At 41.3% G+C, this 25040-nt stretch overlaps 1 protein-coding gene across 1 annotated transcript in view; it reads left to right on the top strand.

Annotated features, from left to right (window-relative positions):
• LOC138802096 (voltage-gated delayed rectifier potassium channel KCNH8-like) overlaps nucleotides 1-25040 on the top strand; it is a 340813-nt gene that overhangs the window by 263059 nt on the left and 52714 nt on the right. The window contains exons 5-7 of the mRNA XM_069985236.1: nucleotides 18792-19047; nucleotides 23806-23963; nucleotides 24465-24657. Coding sequence (XP_069841337.1) covers nucleotides 18792-19047; nucleotides 23806-23963; nucleotides 24465-24657 — 607 coding nt within the window. The remainder of the gene's footprint in view (nucleotides 1-18791; nucleotides 19048-23805; nucleotides 23964-24464; nucleotides 24658-25040) is intronic.

Raw genomic sequence — 25040 nt, forward strand, 5'->3', positions numbered from 1 at the left:
CACTGATTGGCTGAGTGGACTTGAAACGTCACGTCTCAAGCCTGCATCAGAGACCAGGAAGCGTCCGGGCAGCGGGGACCAGAGCACCACGATACGGGACTTGCCGCTGGAACCGGGGAGGAGAGTGGATGTTGCTGCCCTCAGCCAGAATACCCCTTTAAACCCTCTCCTGGTTTTGTTTGAAAAAATACTGTAAAGTACTATGTGTGAAACACAGCCAGAAAGAACAATCACACTTACATAACTGTAACTACTTACTGCTTAACACACTGTATGCAAAGCAAGTTAAATGTACTGTATATCTAAAAGTAGCTTTTAGCCCTTAAGTTGTAAATCCATATGATGGATTCATGTTAGATATTACAAATAAATTTCACACCCTCTTTTTATATTGTCAGTCATTTTACCGAAGACCCACATTGTGTCAATTAATATAGTCAGTCTAATCAGCAGTAAGAGGGTTAAAAGTTGTTCACGCCTAACCGGCATCTGAATTATTCACCAATAAATTATCCAGTTCAGCCTTGTTAAATAATGGAAGGGCACTTTTTTGTGAGAGATATTTTAGGAACAGGGCTATTAAGGGGGTGGTTATTCTTTAAGGCACCTACTTTATACATTTTATAATATTTTTATAACTCATTCATTATGCTAAGGAGAACCTGTCACATTCTATTTTTAATCACAATCAATTATTTACCATTAATGTTTATTTTTATCCTTTTTTAACCTTTTATTTTAATTGTTATCTTTTAAAACATGTTCTTGTGTGATAAATGCTTACGGCGAAGCCATCTCAGATTCAAACACCGTGGAAGTTTTTGTCATTGGAAACTACAGCTCACAGGATGACTTGAGCAATGGTAATGTTATGCTGGGAGTTGTTGTTTCAATCATCATTGAGTGACTACACAGTCAGGGAGAATACACAATGACATTCAATAAGTCACAGGTGATATTTTCTCTGTAGTTGTTTCTCTTCTCCCTCTGTTCCACACTGCCATGACTTCTTCCAGCCACATCTCGCCTCTGCAGAGACATGTTTAGCCCCTCACCTATGCTGCACATCCTTTGAACTAAAACAAGTTGCTCATTCAGCATTGTGTCCCTCTGGGATGAATGATAATTACAATAGTAATAATATGTCCTGTGATGCCCTATGATAATACACACTGCACCCCCTAAAACTCATTGTAATAGACAAATGCCCTCCAAGATTTGCTCAAATATACACCTTGCCCCCTCCAAACTCCTTACAATATAAACAGTGCCTCTGAAATTCACTATAAGGCTATGTTCACACTACGTAAATGTACAGCCGTTGTTGCCATCTGCAACAACGACGCTACTTTGCACGTGTACACCTTGCCTCTCCTTCTATGGGATCCCGGCCAAAGCGTATACACATTGTATGCGCTCTGTCCGGGATCTCATGCGACGCCGCAAACAACTGACATGTCAGTTTTCTGCGGCCGCAATTCAGTGAATTGTGGCCGCAGAAAGATCTCTCAGTTCACACAATGAAGCGAACGACTCTGGCCGCTTGCTTCATTGTGTGCTATGAGAGTTCTGATGTGGGTGCGCGCTGATGCAACCGCATCAGAACACTGCAGCCAGAAATATCATCCGGCCGATACTTAAGTATCGACCAGGATGATCTTTGCAGAGATCGGCAGTTCCGTGACCCGGCCGGTCCTTCACATAGTGTGAACATAGCCTTAGGGTACAAGCACACTAGATGAATTTGCAGTGAGACCCGCTGCGGATCCCTGCCCTGTAATCTCTAGGAGAAGACAAACTCGCAGCAGGATGCACATCCCGCTGTGAGTATGTCAGCAGCCCGCCCCGTTAACCTCCCAGCCGCCGGAGCGTATACTTCTGGGGTTCCTGGCAGGTCTTGCTCTGCGGGGCAGCGCACTGATTGGCTGAGCGGGACATGAAGACGCTGGGAGCCCCGAAGCAAGTTGGAGCAGGGACCAGGTGGAGTATTCGCTCCGGTGGCCAGGGGGTTAACAGGGCGGGCTGCTGACAAACTTTTGTCTGCCCATATGTGTACAGGGCACAGATCCGCAGTGAGAAATCCGCTGTGGATACGCCATGTGTGTTTGTACCCTAATACGCACTGCCTCCTGCTCCAAATTTTGGATTAGTTGGAATCTGATTTTTTGGGGATTTGTTTCAACCAAATGTGTCTGAACAGGAGCATAGACTTCTGTTACATGATAGGAGTCCCTGCTCCTCTTCCCTGAGCAGTAAGTCATATAATGTATACATTGCCACTGAGTTAATATCTTTTTAAGCAAATAAATATAATAAAAGGGAGATATCTTACATGGCAACCTTCTGCCTGGCTTATGCTCTGTCCCGAGCACGGTCAGTATATGGTGGACCCAATGGCAGAAAGAAAGGGGAGGAAATAAAAACGGATAATGGCGCACGTTTATGTGCTAGGCAGGGGCTCAAGGGGCCATTTGTGTCCTTTGTGTCATACACTAACTCTAACACCAGCACTGAGACAAGTAGAAAGGATTGCTTGCAAACCTGAACACTGCAGTAAGACATATACAGGTGATTCATGTACAGTATAGTGAGTATTGTTAGTTACAGACTGCAATGTTTGTCTTCGGTAGCACTCCAGTCCAGGACCTGTAACATCAAAGGAGAGCAGACATGGCTATGCGGTGTTGCTATTGTTAATAAGGTAGCCGTGACAGCTATGCCAGATCCATTTTCAGATAGATACCCAAAGGAATCCCACTTACTTTAATGGGGTCCATAGAGGTTCACCAGTATCCAGTATTTGCAGCAGAAAGACTGTGCTAAACTTGCTGTCAAAATATGGTAAAGGATGACTGACACTCCAACTGAGGCTATGGACATAAACGTGAACCAAACCTTAATGGACCTTTTCGGGTCTGCGTTATTGAGAAAAATAAAGAAAGCTTTTAGAAAAAATAAATATCCGTGTTTATGATGGTGTCGTAAGACAGTCATTCTCAGTCTCTATCTCTTTTCCTGTACGACACCTAACACATCAGAGAGATGCAAAAAAATAAATAAAAATCTAGTGATAAGTGGGAAACTACAAGTGTGACACTTTGTCCTGCTCAGTCGGAGGCATAAAGTTTTATCTCTTGTTCAGCTGTGAAAAACAGCCAAGATGACAGCTTGTCCCCTCTTAACTCTGCGGGAACCAGTGCGCCACTTAAAACACAGCTGAAAGGCCAGAGTCGTGCTCTGGAAATTAAAATGTAAGCTGACCTCCCCTTTGAATATTACATGAAGGAAAATTTCTGGTAGGGTATGTTTTCGACAGATGAAACTGCAGACAAGTGCTTGGTATTAATGCAGGGGGGTGATTTATGTAAATAGTATATCATGGCAGAATGCAAAATAATTGCTTATCATTAATCTTTTTACCACCAAGATATTGCTGCACCTGTCTCATATATAAAGGATGAACACAGTTTTATGAAAATAGAAATGTAGGAGTGCTCGGTGATGCAGACTATGGTGCTACAGCAGTTACACTAAAGATGTTTCCCCACTATTAACATTTCATGATGGACACATTTCCTATGACAGAGTCACATTATAGACAATGGAAGCTACAATAAAGGGTCATACGGAAATGTCAGACGTTTTGATCAGTGAGTTCCAGGTGCTGAGCTCTATGCCTTTTAGTTGTCCTAAGCTCTCCTTACACAACTCGGCGCTCTAAGTAGGATTTTTTTCCCTTAGTTTTAGCAATCTTTGGGAGTCTCAACACCTAAACCTTAACCAATTAAAACTAGGAGCAGACGCACGCTATCAACGCTCATTGGCTCTTAGTTTCCCGCTCTCTGCCGTCGCTACTGCTTGCGGCGGCAGCGAACGGGTAAGTGCAGGAGGAGGTGCAGGGAGCTGCGGGGGGAGGGGGGGAAGGCTGCTTGGGTGATCGATAGATCGTCCGGGCAGCCCATAGAGGATAGTGGCGGTCTGCTGCTGCAGCTCCTATTCCACTAAGCAACAGCAGCAGATCGCTGCTATCACAGTTGTTTGTCTTTCAACATTTTGAAAGACAAACGACAGCAACGATCAGCCTTCACCATTCATGTCGGCTGATTGTTGCCTTCTATTACACGGGACAATTATCGGCCGTAACGGTCGATATGAGCCTATAATGGTCATGTAATAAGTTAACTTGAGGTAAAGCCTTCCATTGTTTTTTCTTTGTAGTGATCGGCAGAGATTACCTTGGACGGCCTCACTGATCAGACTTAGATGGCATATTCTAGAGAGTTGTCATTATTGCATCCAGTGAGATAACTTGCTGATTAGTGATAGAAAACCTTTAGTCCTTTTATTGCTGCAATCGATAAGCATGGCTTCATACATATCCTTCAAGGCTATATTTGCACAATTAGGATTTTACAAGAATCTGTAATGAAGTTCCCAATGTAAATGCATGTGTTTTGTTTTTAATGCTAATCCATATGTGATGTGGATTTATGGCACTGTGCATTTTCACATGTAGTTTACACCAAATTGGCTCTTCCCATTAATGATGCACAGCAGATAGTATGCTTTAATGAAAGATAACAAATAATCACATTCCTGAGTAAAAGCTTTGTTTTATGCTGGTTTAGGCTATGTTTACACTCAGTATTTTGCTCAATATTTTGCAACCTAAACCAGGAGTGGAATAAAAACACAGAGTTGTTGAAATTTCTGAAATTTAATGGATGACTGTCATTGGCAAATATTGGCCACTGTCACAAAACAATGGCGGTTGTTTGAAATAACAGCAATTATTTGTCATGAAATGACGGCTATCCACTAAATTTTAACAGTGTGTGAACATAGCCTTTCTGTGTTTTCAATCCACTCCTGGTTTTGGTTACAAAATAGTGACCAAAACACTGAGCAAAAATACTGCGTGGGAATCTAGCCTTAGGCTATGTTCACACTATGTATGAGACCGGCCGTTCCGTGACCCCCGGTCGGTCTCTGGCCGGATCATCTCGGCCGGTGCTTAAGTACCGGCCGGGTGATCTTTCCGTCCACGGAGCTCTGATGCAGGCGCATCAGCGTGCGCCCGCATCAGAGCTTCCCATTGCCCACAGTGAAGAAAGCGGCTGGAGCCGCTCGCTTCACTGTGTGAACTGACAGGTCTTTCTGCGGCCGGAATTCACTGTCAGTTTTTTCCGGCGCCGCACGGGATCACGGCCGGAGCACATACGATGTGTGTACGCTCCGGCCGGGATCCCATTGAAAATAGACTATGTCAATAGACTACAGCCGTAGTTTTACGTAGTGTGAACATAGCCTAATAGTGTGAAAAAATTATCACATTTTAGAAACTGCCCCACTTTGTACATAGGCTACTTATGGTACTGCAAGTCAGCCTCATACAAAGCTGCTGATAGTTACCTATAGCAGCAGAGCTGCAGATCCCGGAGCCAGTCTTCTTTATGTCTTCCATGGCACTGTTTTTTAATAACTAGATCTAAAGCAAATATGCTAATTAGTCCCTTTGGTGCACTGGGGGCATTCCTCTGCACCGGGCCACCCAGCTGTTGACTTGCATGCCCCCTTCTATGTATGCATATTTATCATATTCAACTATGCATAAGTAGCCAGTAAGAGGGGACATACAAGCCAGTGGGTGGGCGGAACAGTGCACTAAGGCACTTTATATCTAATTACTCAAAAACAGCTTTGGAACTCTGCAGCTACAGGTACTGTTCCTATCAGCAGGTTTGTATGTATGAACCTGCTGATAGTTTCCCTTTAAAGGCAAATAGGCCAAGCTACAAGACCAAAGTCAGTGCAAGACTCGTGCAATTTCTTGTAAGACAAACAAATCTAATTCAAGTTCTTTCCTGTTTTCTTTTTGCAAACAAATAAATGAATCTGTTTCTAAGAAAATAACTGATCTGACAGCTGAAGGTTAAGTTCTCATTGCACTCTTCCATCTCCAATTTGATGTCTTATTTCTTTGTTTATCACTATGCTACCTCTTGAATTTGCTTTTGAAGCGTCTGGTGAGGAATAGGAAACGAAAATCGGTTTCTGTGAAGGAAAAAAACAGCATGGAAAATCCTCCCAGTTCTCAATTAGTGAGTAATAAAGAATCTGTGGATGTAGTGGTGAAAAGCAGGTGTTATAATGTCAGGATCCGGCCTCCGGCTACATTATAAACCTGACGCCACTCAAGCACTGACATTACACCTTTTTGCCCTCGCAAAATCTAATGTCACCACGTTGTGCTTGATTGATGCAAAGAATAATGCAGATTATTCTTTATAAGCTATGAGTGTAGTATTATGGAGTTTTCCTGTACTGAGGTCAAACTGTGTCAAAGTGTCACCATACAATAAAGATACCAGTTGAATGCATTTTATTTCTCATTTTCTGAACTAGTGTAATCTTTAAAGGTGCCATGATGAGAGTACTACTACTTATCCTAAAGTTGTACACATAAAAAAATAAATTTACAACAATGATGTTGTATGTCCAGTAATTAAATACAATGCAGTGGCAGTGAAAAAAATTGCCATTCTCACTCTGGTCCCATGTCAAAAAATGCTCACTCTATAAATCAATGGCCGCAAGGGACTCTTGCCAAAAAACACTGATTGGATGAGCCAGCTTTTCCTTGTGTCAGGACAGGGACTAGGAAGTACAAATAAGTAAGGACTGGACACCATTGATAGTGGGATGTTGGGACTTAACAGGTAAGTATCCCCTTGTTTGTTAATCAGCTTGAGGCTATGTTCACACAACGTATGAGACCAGCCGTTCCGTGACCCAGCTCTGTCACGGAACGGCTGGTACTTAAAGTGTCACTGTCGTGAATTTTTTTTTTGCAGAAATCAATAGTCCAGGCGATTTTAAGAAACTTTGTAATTGGGTTTATTATCCGAAAAAAGCATTTTTATCATGAAAAAGCAGTTTGAAGCTCCCCCCCCCTGTCTTCATTGTTCTCCTATGGAGAGAGCTAAAGAAAAGACCAAAACAGGACAACAAAGAGTTAATCTACAAATCCCTCAGGGGATATCTCCTGTGACAGTCACCAGTGACCTGCCTGAGCTCGGATTACAGCTGTCACCCAGCTCCGTGCCTGTAATCCTCTGTTATGTGCTTTCTGCTGCCGGCTAACTCCCTCCTTCCTCCTCCCCCCTCCCCTCTCCCTAGAGCAGACAGGGGACGTCTCCTGCAACAAGTCACAATTTTCTGATTTTTCAGAGTGGATGAAAAAGAGGAAGGAGGGGGGGACCTGGGAAAAGGCTTTTTACATGCAGATAATGGCAGATTTGGCTAATAAACCCAATTACAAAGTTTCTTAAAATCGCCTGGACTATTGATTTCTGCAAAAAAAAAAAATACGACAGTGACTCTTTAAATACTGGCTGAATGATCTTTCCGGCCGAATGGGAAAACCTACATGGATCCTATAGTCATCTTCAGCGTATGCCCACTTCTGAAAAACTCTATAAAACTGAAAAACTCTATAAAACTGTCTATGTTATCACTTTTATGCTATATACAAGGGGGTAGGGACTGTTCCCAGATAGAGATGAATGAACTTTGAACAATTTCATGGTTATTCAACCTTGAACTCTCTGCATTTGATTACCGCTGGCTGAAGAAGTTGGATGCAGCCCTAAGGCTGCCTAGGAAACAAGGATACAGCTTATGTTTTCCAGGACGCCCTAGGGCTGAATCCAACCTCTTCAGCCGCCGGTAATCAAATGACGAACCTGAACTTGTTTGAAGTTCACTTCCACTTTTGCTCCATGGTTTATTTCCAAAGTGTGTATTCTTGATGTATGCCACCGGATAATCATACAAGAGTATATGTCAACCATTCGCTGCAATGCAAAAACTAATCTGCAGTACAGTATCTATCCATTTGTAGAGGCCTACTGTATAGGAAAGCACAGTCTACTACAATGAAAGATTTATGAGGACCACCATGGTGAAGACTGAAAGGACGCTCTTTTGGCCCCCATTGGGTCACTGAGGGCTATGTTTGATGCACACACTGTATATATGTGAAATGTGTTCTTCTGAGCAAGGCCTAATGCGAAAAATTAAATATAACTAATTGGTTATTTTGACAAGAAATTACAAACATAATATTTTTCTATTACGGTAGATGTCCTATAGACTAGAATAGGAGTTTCCTTTGGCAAACATACTTCTGGCATGGATATATTTAGAGAATAGAACCTTGTAGGCAGTCTGTTTCAGTTGTCTTAAATCTCAGCAATTCAAGGTACAGAAAATGTATTACTGCAAAACAGGTTTGGAGAAAGCCCAGGAGTTTATCCCGGATTATAGTGAGCTGGTTTAGAAGACTTGCAACAAGAATTCACTATAAATTATTCAGTGTAAGCTGTCTATCAATAGAAGGTATTCACATTCTCATAGCTGCTCAATAATAAGCACAACAAGCACAATCTCCTAGGACCAAAGAGAGGAAAAAATGTTCTTACTAGAATCTTAATAGTGATAGTTATAAATCAACTATGACAATGTGAAAAAATGATTTATATAACAGCCTATACTATGTGGATAACACACTATATCTCCATGCATTGGGTAAATCAACTTTGGCAAGTGTGTGTGAAACTTACACAATACATATACATGACTTCTTAAAGGGGTATTCCACTCAAACCAAACTTTTCATATGTTGCTGCCCATGGTGAGACTAACAATTCATTCCATGCTCGTTATTATCTAATTAAGCTTCTTCCCCCAGTTCTGAGCTGCTGCTTTCTGCTGAAGACACAAAAATCTGTGTGTGTGCTTTTCTCTCCACCTCCCCTCTTCTCCAATTTGGCTCTGCATCATGGTTTGTGTTTTAACGAGAAACAACAGCTTGTGTGAACAGAATGTAAAGGTATGTTCACATCATAAAATTTCCAAAGGGGATCAAAAGGGGTAATGTCTTTTCTTCAGAAGAGCATCATAAAGATGTGTGGAGACTTACAGGGCATTCAGGCTCCATTGGGAATTCTGGAAAGTGGGATATAAAAAACAGATCTCTGACTCCACATCTCCTCAAAGAGAAACATCAACCCTTTGATCCCAAAACAATAGGCCTCTCTGGCCTGCCACCACCCTGTTCTGTACTGAGAAAAAACAACCATAACACTGGGTAACCCACAGATGGGTAACTTATTCCTCTTGGGAGTACTTTCTGGCTTTATTAGATCTCCAGGCGTGTCCTAAAGCTTCTTATTGGCATCAAACACGGACTTGAAGTTAAAGCCACCTAACTTTTTCAGTACTGTTTTGAAAACCACTTTCTGGCAAAAGTTTTTTATTAAAGGAGCAGTTCGGTAAAATTTTTTGTTAAAGTATTGTATTGCCCTGCAAAAGTTATACAAATCACCAATATACACTTATTACGGAAAATGCTTATAAAGTGCTTTTTCCCCTGCACTTACTACTGCATCAAGGCTTCACTTCCTGGATAACATGGTGATGTCACGACCCGACTCCCAGAGCTGTGCGGGCTGTGGCTGCTGGAGAGGATGATGGCGGGGGGACACTGAGGGACACAGGGCACTGGAGGGACACTGAGCATCCCCCTGCCATCATCCTCTCCAGCAGCCACAGCCCGCACAGCTCTGGGAGTCGGGTCGTGACATCACCATTTTGTGCAGGAAGTGAAGCCTTGATGCAGTAGTAAGTGCGGGGGGAAAAAGCACTTTATAAGCATTTCCCGTAATAAGTGTATATTGGGGATTTGCATAACTTTTGGGGGGAAATATAATACTTTAATAAAAATTTTCGCAGGACTTCTCCTTTATTGCATACTATGGATAGCCCACATGGCTGCTATTAAGGGCCCAGGAGGAAGGTGGCTTATTCTAGACTTGTCTAGTCTGGATTTCTGTCCCCTTATCACAGGACACTGGCTGACTAGACGAGAAGCTTTAGACATAGCCATCCTCTTACAATCAAATGCTAATTTTATCCTAATCACGTATACATTAACCTCCGTAAATCACACTGAATAAAGTATTATGTAGCCATTGTAAAATAACACCGATCAGGCATTAAAAATAATCTGTGTTTAAGTGAATCATTCAGTTATCTCCCCTACTTCCCTGATTTAATTTGCAGTAATATATTAGTATCTATCAACCTCAAAATCAATAAGTACCTTTCAGAGCAAGTCTGCGGCTTCATGCAAACTTGTCGTCTAAATAGACCGGATCTAGGGAACAACACTCAGATCACTTGTAATGCTGTGATATTGATCCTTAAATTGTTGTCTCTAAAGTTTCTTAGACCCATGACGACTGCTCATAGACTTCATAATTCATCTATTACTCTCACCTCTTGATTCATGCTCTGATATGAAATATTCACTTATTCAGCCACCCACGCGTTTCACTGGTTTTCTGACATAAGATTTTATTGCTGGGGCTTGGGAGAAGTTTAATGAACACAATCCAGCATTAGGTTCCATTATGAGGCATTAGCATAGACCTCTACAGAGAAAGTATGTAACCCAGTCAAGAGCAGCTAATTGCTTCAGGCTTAACTTGTAATACCCTGCTATACATTCTAACCCCATACCATTCAGCCGCGCTTGTCCTTTCTATAGTTTAATTTCCACACGTACATTTCCAGGCTATTAGATAGATGTGTAATTATACCGCAGCTATTACCTAGCTGTTTTCAGTTGTTTGCTGCCGGGGTCACCTGCAAATTACTTACCTATTGCGAAAGGTCAAGTAAGACAATTGTAAGCTAAAGGAATAAAATATGAGAACCATTCCCCTGCACCCACAGGTAACACAACTGGTAAAAAGAAAAGGAGAAACAAATACAATATTTTTCTTTCTTTAGTTATTGACCAGAGATGAGCGAACCTTAAAAGGAACCTGTCACCCCCCGTACCGGGGTGAAGGCCGCCCGACCCCCTGCTAGAGCCCCGGATACTTACCCCATTTCGCCAAGTCCCACTCCTGGAGCCGGTCCCAGGACGGAGATATCCTTGCTGGAAGCCCGGCATGCGCGTTGCATGGATGAGTCAGATGCCCATAGAGATTAATAGAGCCGTCATTCTCTATGGCCATAGGACACATCTCAGCAGGGCGCGCGTCGGGCTTCCAGCAAGGATATCTCCATCCTGGGACTGGCTCCAGGAGTGGGACTTGGCGAAATGGGGTAAGTATCCGGGGCTCTAGCGGAGGGTCGGGGGGCCTTCAGGTTCCCTTTAAGCACGCTCAGGCTGGTCCAAACCCTAACACTCTGCATTTGATTACCAGTAACTGAAGAGGGTGGGTGCAGTCCTATGCTATACTCACATGACAGGATTTTGCGGACGTCCTTGCTGACAGCTGTCAGAAAGAAGTCCGTTATGATCATTAACAGCAAATAACGGACATCTTTTTTTGACAGCCGTTGGCAATGCCATACCGAATTCCCGCTGTGTGTACATAGACCTAGGGAGTCTTTAAAAACACAGGGTTTTTTTTTAAGTGAAAACCGTCCATGTAGAATTATAATCATTATTATTTACGGCCGTCTTTATCAAAACGGCCATTGTTATCAAAATTGTTATCAAAATTGGTCATATTTTCACTTAAAAAAACTGTGTGGGAACATAGCCATAGGCTGTATTCATCTTTTCCAGACAGCCTTAGGGCTGCATCCAACTTCTTCAGCCATTGGTAATCAAATGCACAGCGTGCCTTCTCGAGGTTCGCTCATCTCTATTAAAGTGGTAGTTCATGAAAAAAAAAAGTTCTTTAAAAAAAACTGGTGCCAGAAAGTGCCAGAGATTTGACATTTTCTTTTAATTAAAAAAAAAACAAAAAAAACTCAAGTCTTCCAGTTCTTATGAGCTGCTGTATGTCCTACAGGAAGTGGTATATTCTTTTTTTTCTATGGGGATTTGCTACTGCTCTGGAAAGTTCCTGTCATGGACAGAGGTGGCAGCCAAGAGTATTGTATTAGAATAGAGAGAATTAATCACTGCAGGACATACAGCAGCTGATAAGTACTGGAAGACTTGATATTTTAATATAAGAAAATTACAAATCTCTGGCACTTTCTGGTAGCAGTTCATTTAAAAGAAACTACCCCTGTAATGACATGTAATAAAGTTATACAGGAAATAATGTACAAATATATCAAATAAATTCATCTGATAGTATGATAAATCACTTATTGATATATTGTTTCTGCATGAATGTGTCATCCACATGATCCTATTTGTGGCCAAGTAATACAGTACCTGCTAACTACATGTCTACACACTAATTCGGAACACCTCAGAGGTTATAATTCAACTCAAGATATTAATAGGAATCAATTGACTCATTACCAAAAGACATTAGAAGAGGACTGAACATGTTTTCACGAAATGGAGAAAATTTATCATCACCCATCACCCATTTAAACTGACGGAGGACTATTGATCTAGTTTTTTTTTCTTTCTCCTTTTCTCTCTCTCTATATATAACATGGTAAAACAAATGGGAACCCAAGAGGTTCTATTGGCTTAATCAAGTCAAAGCTCTTTGGAAAGTTAGTTCACCCTATATATGGCCACTCCTGTCAGACACTAAACACTGGTGAATGTTTGCTTGGCCTGTGGGATTGTGGGATGTAAAATTGGCTGGTTTGTAAAATAAAAGATATATATATATATATATATATATATATATGGAAAATATTTGACAAGTTCCCCTTCCTGCCTTGACCTGATTTCTCGAATCAAGGAGATGAGACCCTCTGAAATCCTTATTGCTTCTCTGCATAATTCTTTGGATTCTTGGAATGTAATCTGGGACCCTTGGTAACACTTCTGCATTGTCCATGACTTCTCATTATCATAACTGGGATAATGCAATTCAACCACCCATAGTATTTACATCCCTATATACACTATTTAGTGATAAACATTGACTTTTTAAAAATTATAATTTATATGAAGACATTATTATCATATATAGAAAACATTAAAATGCATAATTGGAATATTCCCACAGTCTTGTATACATAGTATGCAGGGCTGTTTTAATACTGTACATTGGTGGGCCCGATGCACAGCCCTCAAGAGTGCTGACACACTTTATAGAATGTTGGGGGTAGTAGCTGTATGGCTGACACACCGTATAGTATGTTGGGGGTAGTAGTTGTATGGCTGACACATACTGTAGCACTAGCATTGTCAATTAAAGATAGTAGTTGTATCGCTGACACATAGCTATACAACTACTATGCCCAATATACTATACTAGTGCTATGTGTCATACTAGTGCTGACACATTGCACTAGTACAGTATATTGGGGATAGTAGTAGTGGAGTTGCCAGTACCTCTCTGTGCAGTCCTGCTTCTGCAGCAGAACCCTCACCCCGCGGCTCAGCCAGAGGTCAGAGTTTATCAGTGCAGGAGCCGATAGGGTTAAAACCCGAAGACAGGAAATGTGGCTGTGCTCCTGCACTGATAACCTCCAATCTCCGTATTGAAGCTGCCGGCAAGTTGCGGGACTCCGGAGTTATTCAGTGCAGGAAGACAGCAGAGCCTACCAGGCGGCCCCCACAGCTTGCAGAGGAGTGTAGCTGAAGAAGGGTTCAGCCAGTGAGTAGTGTGGGGTTAACCCCGGCCATGCTGTCCCTGTGCAGGGGGCGCCATGGATGGGTAAGTAGATTACCCATCCATGGCACTCCCCCCTGACAGACTGGTGTCCAGAGCCATGTGGGACCGCACTGGTCACACATACACAGGCCAGCCTGCTCGGAGGGCCCTCTAACCAGTGGGCTCGGTGCACGTGCACCTTTTGCCCTCTGGTTAAAGCGGCCCTGACAGTATGAACAGTCATGTATCATGTATACAAGTACATATAATATATAGGGCAATAGAGTGGATAGTATGTGAAAACTCTACATTACAACCACAGTAAACATTACAGGTTGGTGTAATGACAACTACTGTACTGTATTGCTCAAAAAATATAAAAATTTGAATACCTAGTAGCTAAGAATGTGGGGGGTTATATCAATACCCCGTATTTAGTAACTCCAAATTAGGGGTCACACAGCATTAGAAAAACATGGCCAGTTTCTTCTAGAGACAGCACCACTCTTGTCTCCAGTTCAGGTGTGGTTCGCAATTAAGCTCTATTCACTGCAATGGAAACGAGTTGCAAAACCTGCACCCAAACTGAAGAGAAGAGTGGTGCTGTCTCTGGAAGAAAGTGACCATGTTTTCCTAACGCTAGATAATCCCTATAAAGGAGAAGTCTAGCCAACATGATAAACTGCCTGCAGGCAGGGGGCACAAAATAAATAATCTCTTCTTACCCGTCCCCTTCCCCCACAGTGATGCCTTACCTGACCTCCACCAGCCTTCAGAGATGTGATGACCCGGCCAATGTATTGCCCACTCAGCCAGTCAGTCACTAGAGTTGGACACTGCCTCAGTTACCGACTGGCTAAGAGGGCAATCCCTCAGCCAGGTCCCATGACAACACCGCAACCCATTAGTAAATGAGTTTTGGCAATTGTCAGTCTTCCTGTGATATGGCACTGTGGGGGCATGGGAACAGGGAAGTAGAGCTTCTTTATCATGTTCCCCCTTGTCTGCAGCTAATTTCCCCTTTAACTGGTATTAAAGCAACAACAGTCTTAGGGATCTTAGAGGGACCTTTGTTCCTGTTGGATTACGTTTTCTGATTTATATTTCCCTTTCTGGGTAAAGTGATTTGTCCCAGCCAAGTGTTTTTCATAGATTTGGACATTTTACAGGATACATTTGGTACATTTATTCATCTAAAGCAACACATAAACATGGAGGGAATAGATATATATAAATTGCCTCCGTCGGACAACCCTGTTTTGTTAAAATGGGACCCCTGAAAAATAAGCTGATCACAGGGTGCGATTGGACTTCCAAGTCGTAATCTTTGGAGGAACTTGGAGGCAGGAGTGTAATTACCTTGCAGTATCACCATAGGGACAATGAAGAATTACGTTGTTCCCATTGAAATCAATTGGCTGTTCATTTAATTAATGGATAGGCAAGGTGCTCCAGAAAGAGATGCTCTTTGTCGACAGTCTTAAATGATGATCATTGTAAATGAAGGATCTCTCTCTATTAATTCAGGATGTCCGACTATTTGAAAAGTGGTTTACTAAACTAGATGTTCTGTGCTATCAATCTGTGTAGATTTCTCTCAGGATAATATATTCAGCACTAGTGTACTGAAATTCCAACATTTTGAGGGAGTCAGAAGGAAAGAAAAAGCAGAAAAATTCTGTAAAAAAATTGGTGACTAGATGAGTTAGGGTATGTGCACACTACTGAATCCCGGTGGATCACCTGCCACAGATTCCACTACTCGCACCCACTCGCGGGTGTGCCCATCTCCGCTGGTCCCATAGGCTTCGTTCTATGGTTTGGCAGACTCTGCCGTCCACCCAAAGAATGAGCAGATAAATTCTTCAGGCGGATGGCAGAATCTGCAAAACCATGTACAGTCTCTAATATTCTAATATTAAATGCACAGTACAATATAGTTCTTATGGGCCACCAATTTTGATACTGTGGGGTTGATTTATGAAACATGGTGTAAAGTAGAATTGTCTTAGTTGCCCCTAGCAACCAATCAGATTCCACTTTTTAATGAAAGGTGGAATCTGATTGGTTGCTAGGGGCAACTGAGCCAGTTCTACTTTACACCAGTTTTATAAATCTCCCCCTGTATGTATATACTTATATCTTGAATACTGCCTTGCTGTCTCTTATAGCGAGCGGCACAGTTTTGCTTTAATTGGCGCGGCAGGACGTAAGCATGATGTTTATGTTGTATATGAGCCGCACGATTCCAAAGAACTCATTAACATCAAGGGAGCTTTCCTCTTTCAAGCGCATACATTTCCTCTTTGTTAATTCCGAAACATCCTGACAAGTATGCTGATTACTTCGAAATTTAGGGAGAAGTATTTTTATCCTTTCACAGTCGTCACCTGACTCATCATTTCTGCCTATACCAATGTGATGACAAAGACCTAACAACCTGAATTGCTGCATATGTTTTCTATGATGCTGTAAGTCTTCAAACAGTATGGCAATTATTGTAGGTTCAATACATTCCGTAAAGATAGCTACAGAAAATGTGCCACCGCCTATTGGCACTTTAACCCCTAAACTAAGCAGCTTTTAGGAACTATCTATAGCAGTACCATGGAAATGTTTTCCGAAAAATATAAACTTACACAGAACAAGCCAAGAAGAAGTGACGGTCAACCCGATCCCTATAGTTCATATTCATAGAAAAGCGCTTACATATGTTTATGGAAACGATATGCAATCACCTATAGGGTCTGTTTTCCAGCAGTTTTCTGGTTTGTTATTATATGTATATATATATATATATATATATATATATATATATATATATATATATAATGTTAGTTATTGCTTGTCTGTATACTGGGCCACCTCATTATGTGTTGCAGAATACATTATCATTGTAATGGAGTTATTATAAAAGGACTTATTTCAGCAAATAAGAGAAGGTATATTAAAGGGGCTTGGTAGTACAAAAAATAAGAATAAGGTAAGAATAAGGTAAATAGATTAGTGTCATAGAGTGACATGAGGAGACGGACTGGAACACTTATCAGAGTCTGCAAATTGTTCTTCCAAATAGAATCATTTCACGCTGGTAAGAAGCACACAACACGCTGGGCTTCATTATCAGGCGTTATACATCACTTTAACCCTTTCTCTGGAAAGAGGGACTCTCTAACCTCACCAGGGGAAGCATTCTGATGCTGAAATGGTTATTATGGCCTACAGCGGCTTGCTGGCTTGTATAATTATAAAACATGTTAATGTCTCTTCAGTAGGGATACAAGTCACCTGACATTTCTAACAAGTTATAATTCTAGGTATTAATGGTCTGTGACGAATGTAACACTCTCCTTGTGATAGAAATCTCCATCTACAATGTAGTGTCTAGGGGTTGCAGGAATCTAGATAGAGTTAAAATGACAATAGTGTAAATAAATTATTTATCATAATCTTCCACAGGATCTCTTCTTCAATGACAAGGCTTGGCTTTATGGCAATACTAGGTGCTCAGATGGCTACATCTAGTTATAAGGGTGGCTTCATATGCTTTGATGTTATTGAGACCAATGCCGGGGGTGGAAATTAAAAAGAAGGAGCATACAACAGGAAGGAATATACTGCTGAAGAACTCCACAAAAATACTGCATCAAAGCAGGACACCTTAAACAACCCTAAAGATGGCCATATACCTTCAATAACTGACAGCCGAACGATTGGTCAGTCATTTCTCCCTTACAGCCCCATTTTCCTCATAGACAGGATTGTTGGCGCGGCCAAGCGATCCTGTGTTCTCTATAGGGAGGCAAGAGTTAAAGCGACTCTGTACCCACAATCTGACCCTCCCAAACTGCTTGTACCTTTAGATAGCTGCTTTTAATCTAAGATCTGTCCTGGGGTCCATTTGGCAGGTGATGCAGTTATTGTCCTAAAAAACAACTTTTAAACTTGCAGCCCTGTGTCAAATTGGCGTGGCCTAGAGTGTGTGTGCCCAAGCCTTTCACCGCTTCTCCGTCCCTCCTCCCCACCCTCCTCATCATTAGGAATGCCCTGGGCAGGATTTTTCCTATCATCACCTGTCTGAACACTGCACAGGTGCCTTAACAATCAAATTTGTGCAGTGTTGACACAGGTGATGAACAGGAAAAATTGTTCTTGGAGCGTTCCTAACAATGAGGAGGGCAGGGAGGTGGGACGGGGGGGTGTCACAATCCTAGGGCATGTCAGACTGGCCTACCAATTGACTAGAGAAGAGAGGGTGTATATGTGTATATATATATATATATATATATATATATGAGGGGCCTAGTTACTGAGGGAGGAACTACAAAAGAGGGAGGGACAAACAGTATAGGGGCCTACCTACAGAGGGGGGATATATACAGTATAGGGGCAACAACTACAGAGTAGAAAGAAGCTAATGTATTTCTCCAGAAATAAGCCCTAACTTACCCACCCCTGGTCCCACCATGGCTTCCTTTTGCTCCTTCCAGTCCTCTGCTGGTTGGTTCTGTGCTGCAACATTCTTATTAAGTTCCCCAAGCTATGGCTCTCTAGCTATTTCAAAATTACAAGATCCATCATCATCTGTAGTTTTGCCACAGATAAAGAGCTATAGTTTGAAGAACATTGTAACATTTTTGATCAATTTTGATCAGTGGGGGTCTGGGTGTTCAGACCTTTCCCAAATATTAGAATATTAGGGTGGTCTCAATAGACTCACTATGATTACGTAATAGACTAACATTCATAATTCACTTCTACATGGTGCATTAGCCATTTTCTTCTGTCTGACGATCCAATGTATTCATTTATTTATTATTATTCGCAGTAGCAGAAAAACTGAATGATGTGTCTGAGATGTCTATGAAATGTTATGAGTCATTCTATAAACATTTCCAAACTCAATAACCTGCTGAAGGATACGTCTATGGGTCTTAAAGGTGTCCACTCTTTAATTTAGTAGTTGGACAGACATGGTCAAAACTCATTTTCAAGGTTGGGCATGACAGACTTTAAACGTCTTCCCATTTGTGTCTCATAGTTCATGTCTAATGGTGCTTTTGCTGTGTTTGAGAAAATGGATTTTGAGATATATGGCGATCCATTTTCTGCCCAGTCATCTGAACATCTTTTTTTTTCTTTATTTCGTAAGACGCTTCAGGAATATGACCTATTCTATTTTCTTCTCCATAGAACGTGTTCGGCGAGAAGCCCACAATTCCAGAATACAAGGTTGCTGCAATTCAGAAGTCACGCTTCATTCTATTGCACTATGGCACTTTTAAGGCGGGCTGGGACTGGCTCATCCTCCTGGCCACCTTCTATGTTGCTGTGACGGTTCCTTACAATGTCTGTTTTGCCATCACTCGAGATGACAGCATTTCAAGCATTTCATCACGTAACCCACCGAGTGTTAGCGACATCTTTGTTGAGATCCTTTTCATGCTTGGTATGATAAAGTAAATTTTCATTTTGTATACTCTCCTGGCAATGAATGTGACTACTGCTTTTGATCTTTTTTTCTTAATTTCTAGCACTGACATTAGGCTTGGTCTTTATTGGCATTATAAGGAAAGACATGGTAAACAAGCTGCTCGGCGTTAGCATTTCCTGAGTCTTAAAAAAACTTCAAAGTACAATGTACGAACACAGCCTCAGGCCCTGCTCACACACAGTAAAACAATACCAGAATCCGGCCATAATTTTGAGTAAAAATAAAACAATACATAAACAGGTAAAAAAAAAAAAAAAAAAAAAAAACATTTTTTTTTTTTTTTTTTTTTAAAGTAGGTGGTAAATGATGAGCATGTGCATTATTTGGACAGTCAATTGTTTGGACTTAATTACAGCCGTTATACTACACAGTGTGTGCACTGCCAACCAATTTCTCATTTACTTTAATGGAACACATTACCTCAAAATTATAACTGTATTTTGATATTATTTAACTGTGTTTGAACAAAGCCTAAGAGTAAACTTACCGTGAGGCATTGCAGTAGTTAGGCTATGTTCACACTAAGTAATAACATCGGCAGAAGGCAGCCTTCTCATTAAATAGACGTCTAATAATGATCATGATCTACGGCAACCCCACTATTTTTATTTAGTGGAGACATAGCCCCACATTGTATCACAGAATGTAAAAGCTATTATCCCCGAGTCAGGAAGGGAGGGTTGCTGGTTTTCCTTCAAGGACTAGATATTGTTATACCCCCTAAGCTATGTCATACAAAAACAAGGTGGAATGTAAAGAAAGTGTCCATTCACTGACAACAAGCAGAGATTGTGAAATTGTGACAATGCAATAGAATATATATAGTATTTCGCCACTCACACATTTAGATTCCCAATTTTTTTAAGATCTCCAACAAATTACCTTTTAGAATCCATCAATTCTCAGGCTTCTTTCAGAGACATATGCACAGAGCCTGTACAAAGGCACATGGCATCCCTGCAGCTCCATACTACAGAGTCATAGACAATGCATGGCACCATATGGTGTCAACATATGGAAGCCTATTATGGAAGCATTCTCCCCTTGAAGCAATGCTGCTAGAGGAGAATACCACTACAATATGGCTTCCGATGGGCCATGGCACAACTTTTGTTCAGTCGAATTCATATAGGATACAACAGAACAACCATATGTCTCTGTATGAAATCGGAGCCTTCAGTGGGTCCCCATAGACTTTAATTGGAACCATATTACAAATATATACAGCCTGGGTGTGCATGATCTAAATCTTATCTGTACATTCCCAGTGCAGTGTAAGGGACGTTTTGCTGCCAAAGTGTCTTTCATTCAGCTGTGTAGAATGATAGATTTTGCAGAATCCGAAGCATTCTTGTGCTGACACTGGAAACCATGCTTTTGGCAGTCCTTGAAAATACATGGACGGGTTTTGCATATTCTTCCAACAACTGTCTTAATATATCACATCCAACAGCTTGCTTGGATGTTCGTCAATTCCTGGGCATCAGTCCTATTGAAAGCTAGAACGCTGGCCTGCTCATTTCACTCTATTTTGTAAAAACAAACAGCATTATCATTTATTAAATATCTGTTCCATGGGCATTCGGGAGCCTTGTTGAGCTGTCCTTTTAGCTTGTCAGTTTAAGAGCTGGGCGAGGAGCGGGCAGACATTCATTCACAAAAGATGCTGGATCTAAATATTTAAGTGAGCTGTGGAACCAATGTCCTGGGGAGGGGAATGTATTGAACATTTCGCTCTTATTATTCACAGACGGGCTAATGGTAGAGCCTATGCTTCATTCCCAGACATCTTGTTAATTATTTACTAGGGCGAATCACATTTTTAGAAATCAGTGGGAGGAAGAAACTGACTTTGGGTTAAGAAAAAAAGTGTCAAACGTAGAATGGCACATGGATGCGGTGGTAGAGGAAAACCGAAGGGAGCGTCATGTCTTCAGGCATATAGAACTGGGACATGCTGATGGAGTAGCTGGCATGTACTATTAGCACAATGGAATCTGGATTTTTCCATTTGAAAATAAATTGGATGTTTGGGCTGCTACTTACTATAGACTGTATAGATGACATGGCACTGTTGGCCTGTTTCCTGTTAGGTCTCAAAAAGCCCTTTACCCTATTTTGTGGGTATTTGTAGGATTTCCATTACAGATTTGCATTGAGGTCAATTACTCTTAGTTATAAGGCTATGTTTACACAATGTCAAAATGAAGGCCGTTTTTATAAGATGGGTGTCATTTAATGGCAAACAACAGCCAATATTTTATATCGTCAGTCATTATACAAACATCTTTATGTGCTGTTAAATGACAGTCCAGTCGCCCAATAATAAAGTTTATTAGTTTAAGGCTATGTCCACACTACAGCCATACTTTTTGCGGGGTGGAACAATGCCTTATTTTCATTGGGATCCCGGCCGGAGCGTATACACATCATTTACGCTCCGGCTGGGATCCCGTGCAGGGCCGCAAATAACTGACATGTCAGTTTTCTGCAGCACCAATTCAATGAATTGCGGCTGTAGGAAACCCTGTCAGTCCACACAATGAAGCGAGCGGCTCCGGCCGCTCGCTTCATTGTGTGCTATGGGAAGCTCTGATTTGGGTGCGCGCTGATGCAGATGGGTCACGGAACGGCCGGTCTCTTACTGTGTGGGAACATAGCCTAACAGTGTGTAAACATAGCCTTAAAATGCGTCTAAAAATGACATGATCAGATTCTGAGAATAGGAGGTGAATGATCTAACACAGTACTCACACAATATTTTTGAGCCACAGAATGCATGTTGAAAAAACTGTTTCATAATTCCCATTAAGTGAAATTTTATGGCCAGAATTTTATGGGCCATAAATTTAAAAGATTTGTCCAGGATTTCTAAAACATGTCTGCTTTCTAGTAAAAACAGCAGTACATCTGTCCATAGGTTGCGTCTGGTATTGCACCTATACAACAATAGAATTCTTGGCACTCACCAATTTGCTTGAAGTATTTATTGTATCATGATGATACAATAATGATACAATAAACACTTCAAGCAAATTGGTGAGTGCTGAACATTCTATTGTTATATCACTTGAGACCTGTTCCTATCTACGTGCATCACCCAAGAGCAGAGTGCCGAACCTAATTGTGAATTAGTATTGCACCTAGGCTTCATTTACCTTAATAGAGTTCAACTGCAATACCAAGCGCAACCACAGACAGCTGAGGTGCTGTTTCTGAAAGAAAGCTGCCATGTTTTTGTAATTTTGAAAAACCCTTTTAAAGTATACATGCCATTTCAAATTCAGGTTCCAAACTGCTGCCACTGTTAGGGCCCTATTCCACAGTAACGATAATTCGGCCGATTATCGTTCGGTGGAATAGAGAGAACGATCAGCCGATGATCGTGTCATCGGCTGATCGTTCATTTAGGGCCAGATCTAAAATCATCGTTCCCCCACCGCGCATCACTACGGTTGAATAGCGGTGCGAGGCGGGCAACCAACGATTTGACAAGCAGCAGCATCATACATTATCTGTCCATGCTTCTTCTCTGCGCTGTCTTCATCCCCGGGTCCCGCGCGCTCTATCTTCAGAATGGCCGGTCAGCTGACGGAGCGCTCAGCCAATCACAGGCCAGGACCGCCGCATCAGCTGACCGGCCATTCTGAAGATAGAGCGCGGGGGACCCGGGGATGAAGACGGAGAAGAAGCCTGGACAGGTAATATACGATGCTGCAAGGGCTGCAAGGACATGGGTAACGATGTCCTTGCAGCCCTCGCTCAACGGTCAAGTACAGGCCCAGTAAACAAGCGGCGATCTAGCAGATCGCCGCTCGTTTACATCGTTGATCGGGCCTCCTCAGCCCGTGGAATAGGACCCTTAGATAGTGGTTAGGGCAAGGACACACACAGTGCCTTTAATATATCTCTATGTGTTTCCAGAATGTGAAAAAAAAATGTTTGTTTGTTTGTTTGTTTTTGTGTGCAATGTGTCAAAGAGGCTTGAGCCGAAGCTCCAGAAAAGCTGTCCACATCCCTGCTTGACTGACACTTTGCTGGAAGCTGAGCCTTGTTTCCAAATCTTGTTCCTGCAATGTGCATGCAAATCGTTTGCAAGTCTGGAACTTGGAAAAAGAGTTCAGCTTACAGCTGTCTGTGAATCAAGCAGAATAGGGTTGGGAGGGGGAGGCATAAAAGTACCATGTGTCTCCTTGCCCTAATAGTGTCAGCAATTTGGAATGTGAATTGCAGTTATTTGTGGTCCCCAAAAACAGCTTGTTTGCAAATTGCACTATAGCTTTTGGGCTGCAAAGACAACTTTTGGGAAAACTGCCACTGCAGTTCTTGAATTAAAATGGGGTGGACAATATAAAGGGAGGACTTGTACTTCCTTTTTATGTTGGATCTTCTTCTGGTTTTGGCACAAAAACTGCAGTGGCAGTTTTCCCCAAATAACCTGTGTGTGTTTGCAGCCTTGCTGTTGCAAAAAAAAAAAGAAAAAAAAAAAAAGGACAAGCAAAAATCTTATTTAAAAAAAAAAAAGTTGCAAAAGATGCAAATACATTTCTGACTGAAAGTTTATATAAAATTAATGGATTAAAAAAAAATAAATAAATAAAAAAAAATAAAAATAAAATATATATATATATATATATATATATATATTATTTTTAAACTAAAATAATATCAGTTCTTTATTTTTTTTAACATCAGTTCTTTGTTTCTTCACAGATATTCTTTTAAATTTTCGAACAACGTACGTCAGTAAGTCTGGTCAGGTTGTCTATGACCCTCGCTCTATTTGTGTGCACTATGCAACTACATGGTTCTTTGTGGACCTCATTGCTGCCCTTCCCTTCGACCTGCTCTATGCATTTAGTGTTAATGTGGTAAGTAGACACATTCATCTTTGGCTTATCTCTATAAAGTATATTCACAGAATATTGCTTTCTCTTGAAAGTTTTTGCTTTCTTAATTGCAAATTATTGCTAAAAAGAAAAGCGACTGGCACACAATACAATAACATATCAAAGATTTAGCAGTGTCTCAATTCAAGCAGGTTGACCGTAAATATTAATTTTCCTATAAACAGCTCCACTCCTACTCACAGATTGTGCCTGGTATTGCAGCCGAGCACCTCAATAGCCTCAGCTGTAATACCAAACATGGCCTTCAGATAAATGTGGCACTGTTTCTCGAAAAAGCCGACTGATCAACCACTTCAATTGCTGTATGCTATACAGTTTGTTCCACTTTGCATCTACAAATATTTGAACAATAGATACTCTTAAAGTTATATCATATACCTAAGTTGTAATTAATTCATAATTTATATTTCTTTGATGTTTGTTGCGGGTTTTCACCAGGTACCTCTTGTTTTTTTCTCTCAGTACTTTGGAGTTCATCTCCTGAAGACGGTGCGCCTTCTCCGGCTTCTTCGCTTGCTGCAAAAGTTGGACCGCTATTCCCAGTACAGTGCAGTCGTATTGACCCTTCTTATGTCTATGTTTGCATTGCTTGCTCATTGGATGGCCTGTGTCTGGTACTTTATTGGGCAGAAAGAGGTTGAAATCAATGAAATTGGTAAGTGGTGCCAATAAAGTTGTGCAATACAAAAACAAAATATATTAATGGCACAATTTTTTTTTGACCATATAGGATACCATCTTTCAAACTCATAAAATCATTTGCGATGCTAGTCACCGTCATATCTAGCAACAATGAACAAACTGCATACCTCTAGGACAGGTAGTCCATGGTGTAAAGAGGTCATTATGAAAATTATATAATTATTATAATAGTTATACAAAAGCCCTGGATTCTATGCCTGGAATATGGACAGTGGGAAAAAAGTGAAAAATATAAAATGTAAATATAAAAATATGATTGTTGGAGAGTTAGCTCCTCACTGGTCTAACCGTGATGACTTATCTTGGATATGACCTCTCCTGAATAATGGTCCAATT

The sequence above is a fragment of the Dendropsophus ebraccatus genome, chromosome 9, assembly GCF_027789765.1.
Source record: "Dendropsophus ebraccatus isolate aDenEbr1 chromosome 9, aDenEbr1.pat, whole genome shotgun sequence".
NCBI classification, from domain to species: domain Eukaryota; kingdom Metazoa; phylum Chordata; class Amphibia; order Anura; family Hylidae; genus Dendropsophus; species Dendropsophus ebraccatus.